Consider the following 5,253-nt stretch of genomic DNA (forward strand, 5'->3'; position numbering starts at 1 on the left):
CTTTGTTGTACGGTCTTAAATACAAGCCTTTACCCATTGCTATAGCTTCCATTGTTTTGTTGTGTCTTTGACTCTCATTAAGTTGATCACGAGCACTTTTATAATTTGTAACGGCTTTAGCAATACCCGACGCTCCACCAGCCAAAGCGCCTAAAGCAGAGAGTCCTGCGAATATTGGAATTAATGGAAGTACACCACCAGACTTTGGAACTGGTATTACACGTGTGGGTGCTTTAATACGTTGACCTCGCACGGCTGCTTTTGCTATTTTTACAGCTGCTTTTAAGTCTGTTGGTTGTGATTTTTTCAATGCATTTCGTGCCTTTCGCACTGATGCTGTAAAGTTTATAGTTTTCTTTGTCTTTTTCGTCTTTTTCTTTTTTAATCCCATACCAAGGGAAGTTTTTGTATTCATGGCGCCTGTAACGAATAAAGCGGATGCTTTTTCACCAATTGTTGAATCAGATGCTTTGGCACGTTTGCAAGCGGCTTCAGCTAATTGTTTATCTGCTAGATGACGCTCCTTTAAGTCTTTACTTTTTGAATATGCTATATCATGTACCATACAAGCCTGATCCAATGCGTTTTTTTGGTTTATCACCACGCGCTAATCGTTCTGCTAGCTTAGTTCCAGGTCCACAATATTGATAAGTTGGTATGTGTAACTCAAACGGTAATTTATTTATAAGTGTGTTAACAATACCTCTTCCTTTGTGTTGTTGCTTCTGATGTGACATACTACTAAATGATTTAAACAATTAAGTTCACATATATTTAAATGTTTATAAAATGGGTTGTATTGAAATTTTAGTCTTAGTTACATTAAAAATGCGTTTTCATAAACAACAACCCGCTCTGAGTGTTGAAAATTTAATACCAGAAAATACAGACACACAAACATATCATGGTCCTCTACTTTCAGATTCACTACGAACAATAATATGTGGCCCTAGTGGTTGTGGTAAAACCAATGTTATGTTGAATTTAATTTATGATGAAAACGGTTTACGCTTTGAAAACATTTATGTGTACAGTAAATCTGTTTACCAACCGAAATATCAATTACTAGAAGAGACTTTAAAATTAGTGGAAGGGGTTGGCTATTTTTCCACTTAGTGATACTAGTGAAATTCCTAGTCTGAATGAAGCTCGAGAAAAAAGTCTTTTCATTTTTGATGATGTGAGCTGTCATTCACAACAGAGAAGTAGAGAATACTTTAGTATGGATCGTCATCGAAAAATTGATTGTTTCTACCTATGTCAGAGCTACGCACGTGTTCTAAAGCATAACATAAGGGGCAATGTTAATTGCTTGGTGCTATTCAAAACGGATGAAATGAATCTAAAACACATATTCTACAATCATGTTGGCTCTGATATGAATTTTCAAAAATTTCATGATTTATATCGACATTGTTGGAGTTCACCAAATGGATTTGTTGTAATAATGAAAAATTTCTCTATGAATGCAGGTCGTTATAGGAATGGATTTGATGAATTTATTGAACTGTAGTGTCACCAATACTTTGTGTGTTTTTTCAGATTCATAATAATAATTTTTTTCTGTAAATTTTTTTTTAAAATGTAAATTTTAATCATTAATAAATAAAAAAAAATATTTATAAGATTTTTATTAAATAAAACCTTTATTCTAATCTCATAACACGTGTAAAATTATTTTAAGATCTAATGCGATTCAAACAAGTTTAAACATGTTCAAACAAGTTTGAACATGTATTTTTATTCAAACAAGTTTGAACTTGTAACAGGATGATGATATCATATTTTTCAAGGTCAAATCTATTTCAACATATTTTTGAAAATAGCTGACACATGTAAAATTATTTTAAGATCAAAGTCCATTCAAACAAGTTTGAACATGTATTTTTATTATGTAAATTTCAAGTGTCATATTACATTGCTTAATCATAAAAAATATTAATATCCGGTCACGTGTTTTGATACATGTAAAATTATTTCAAACAAGTTTGAACTTGTTACAAGATGATGATATCATATTTTTCAAGGTCAAATCTATTTCAACATATTCTTGAAAATTGCTGACTCATAATATTCTTTTCTTGGAATTCAGATTTGCAAATTATTATCTAACACGTTCAAGTGTCATATTACATTGCTTAATCATAAAAAAATATTAGCATCCGGTCACGTGTAAAATTATTTTAAGTCGATTAAAACAAGTTTGAACTTGTAACAGGATGATGATATCATATTTTTCAAGGTTAGATGTTATCTATTTCAACATAAAAAAAAAATAAACATCCGGTCACGTGTCTTGAATTTTATCATGTATATTTAAAGTGTCAAATTACAATATTTTTCAAGGTTAAATGTTATCTATTTCAACATATTCTTGAGAATTCTCTTTCTCCTGTCCCGTTAGATTTGGATATGAACCAGATATGAACTGAGAAATCAGAGTATTAAAGCAGATATAAAAACAATTTTATTAAAAAAATTGAAAAAATCAGAGTATTAAAGCAGTTATCAAATCAATTTTGTTAAAAAACTTATAAAATCAGAGTAGTTTTTAACAAAAACTTATAAAATCGGAGTAGTTACCAGAAATATTCACCATTCACGAGGTGAAACTTACAAACCCAAGAACATATTTATTGAAGGATTACAACAACGAAGATATAAAGGGTGGTTTCTATGTTGAAGAATTACAAAAAGTTCACGATCCAAACATTTATTTAGTGGAAAAGGTCTTAGCTAAACATGGATCTAACGTTAAAGTCAGGTGGTTAGGGTTCGACTCTTTACATGATTCATATATTGATAAAAAAAGTCTCCTTTTATAGTGGAAAGTTTTTGTGAACATACTTGTAACAAAAAAATTTTGTCATAGTGGACCGCTTTTGTGAACATATTTGTGTTTTAAAAAAGGAAATGTATTTTTTAATATGAATATATATTAGACTAGGTTCATGAAATTTTATTGAAGCAATTTTTAACTAACACAAAACAATATAAAAATATTGTTGTAATACAAATGTTTTTTGATTCATGTTTATTACTCAAAATTACTTGATGGTGCGAATATAATTATCACAAACAAGGTGTATTTATAACCTGAAAATAAGGTGGTGAGGTCATTTCATAGATAAAACAAAACAATGATTAATTAAATTATAGGTGTTTTTTATTGTAAATACAAACACATTTAAAAAAAAACTTATCATAGACAATTATATTCATGTTTTTATTTCTATATACAATCATGATCATCACTATTTCTTCCACAATCACATCTGTCTATTTCATTACAATTTGTAACACATATCCATGGCTCGAACCATTTCGGTATATTTCCACCATCCATTTGTTGGTATAGCATTCTACAGAGAATTTCAGGATCTATTTGTTGATACCATAAAAACATTCTCTCATCATGTCTAGCACTATCACCAATCCATTGTTTTCGACGGATATCGTATGTACCCCAATTTTTTCTCAAGTTACTTCCATGGATAAGATCATCACAACATTCATTTAGTAATATTTCAAACTGATTGAAATCTCTTTTAAAGTAGTTGAACTTTTTCGCATAATTTACAAATAAGATTGCATCCAAACAATTTCTTACTATAAATGCAGCAATATGAAAGCAATCATCAACTTCTAAATAAGAATACCGTAATGTGTCGATTAACTTTGTAGGTATACTCCAACGACATGCCTCCATAAGTTGATAAAATTCCATCTATAAAAATATTTGGCTACAATTTTCTAAACAGATCTTATCAAACAATACTCACATTAAAATATTCTGGGTAAATCATCTCCGAATTTTGAAACAGATCAATATGATTTTGTAGCGACATTGTACCCCATAATTGTAATGAATTAAAATAAACACCATTTTTTACAAAAATATCCATAATTTATTTAGTATTATTTTTTTTTTTTTTTTTAAATATCAAAAACATAAACTTTACAATTTTTTTATAACAATAACAATAATATATATATATATATCTTGCAGTAATAAAATTCAATATAGGAATGATTTGTTAAAAAAAATTTTGATGTTCTTGAACATAGTCATCATCACTATCACCATCGTCTTCGAATAGGCGCAGTCTCAGTTGGTGACTTCTTCCAATTTTCTCCTCCACCCTCAAATACCCCGGTTTTGTGTTAAATAATTTAATCATGTTGTCCGTCAACACTGCAAACCTAGATGGTAGAAAAACCCCCTCGTTTTCTGTACCATCTAGGCTTATATCCAGTAAAACTTTTATTGATGGCCCATGTATCGTTAGAATCCGCTCCATTTTTAGTATTTTTAATTTTTTTTTCAGTGGCAAGTCGTCCATTTTTATGCATGGTCGCACTAAACAACTATCTAATAATTTTAATTCTGCTCTATTCATTTTGATTAATATTATGAATATTTAATGAAAACTGATATTACCGTAATGTCGAGCGCCTTTTTTATATGATTACCACCACTCCAAAAATCCCCCCACCAACAGAAATTATTATCTAATCTCATAACACGTGTAAAATTATTTGAAGATCTAATGCGATTCAAACAAGTTTAAACATGTTCAAACAAGTTTGAACATGTATTTTTATTCAAACAAGTTTGAACTTGTAACAGGATGATGATATCATATTTTTCAAGGTCAAATCTTGTAATTTGATATTTTTATAATCGTAATTCAAACTAATTATTTTTTCTTGGAATTCAGACAAGTTTAAACAAGTTCAAACAAGTTTAAACATGTATTTTTATTATGTAAATTTCAAGTGTCATATTATATTGCTGATTCAATAAAAAAAATATTAACATCCGGTCACGTATCTTGAATTTTATCATGTCTACTTAAAGTGTCAAATTACAATATTTTTCAAGGTTAGATGATATCTATTTCAACATATTCTTGAAAATTGCAGACTCATAATACTCTTTTCTTGGAATTCAGATTTGCAAATTATTATCTAACACGTTCAAGTGTCATATTACATTGCTTAATCATAAAAAAAAAAATTAACATTCGGTCACGTGTTTTGACACATGTAAAATTATTTCAAACAAGTTTGAACTTGTAACAAGATGATGATATCATATTTTTCAAGGTCAAATTAACATATTCTTGAAAATTGCTGACACGTGTAAAATTATTTTAAGATCAAAGTCCATTCAAACAAGTTTGAACATGTATTTTTATTATGTAAATTTCAAGTGTCATATTACATTGCTTAATCATAAAAAAATATTAA

General features: G+C 29.0%; 1 protein-coding gene across 1 annotated transcript; it reads right to left on the reverse strand.

Moving 5' to 3' along the window:
* Positions 1-3,232: 3,232 nt before the first annotated feature.
* On the reverse strand, positions 3,233-3,848 carry LOC123295926. The gene is made up of 2 exons (XM_044877387.1): positions 3,783-3,848; positions 3,233-3,727 (listed from the first exon to the last, which is right to left on the reverse strand). Exons 1-2 carry the CDS (start codon positions 3,846-3,848, stop codon positions 3,233-3,235), a joined length of 561 nt encoding a protein of 186 aa, XP_044733322.1.
* Between the last annotated feature and the right edge of the window lie 1,405 nt (positions 3,849-5,253).

The sequence above is a fragment of the Chrysoperla carnea genome, chromosome 3 (genome assembly GCF_905475395.1).
Source record: "Chrysoperla carnea chromosome 3, inChrCarn1.1, whole genome shotgun sequence".
NCBI lineage: Eukaryota > Metazoa > Arthropoda > Insecta > Neuroptera > Chrysopidae > Chrysoperla > Chrysoperla carnea.

Coding starts and splice junctions, on each gene's coding strand:
- LOC123295926 (XM_044877387.1), bottom strand. CDS start 3,848: ATGTCGCTACAAAATCATATTGATCTGTTTCAAAATTCGGAGATGATT. Junction 3,728..3,782: donor TTTACCCAGAATATTTTAAT/GTGAGTATTGTT, acceptor ATATTTTTATAG/ATGGAATTTTATCAACTTAT.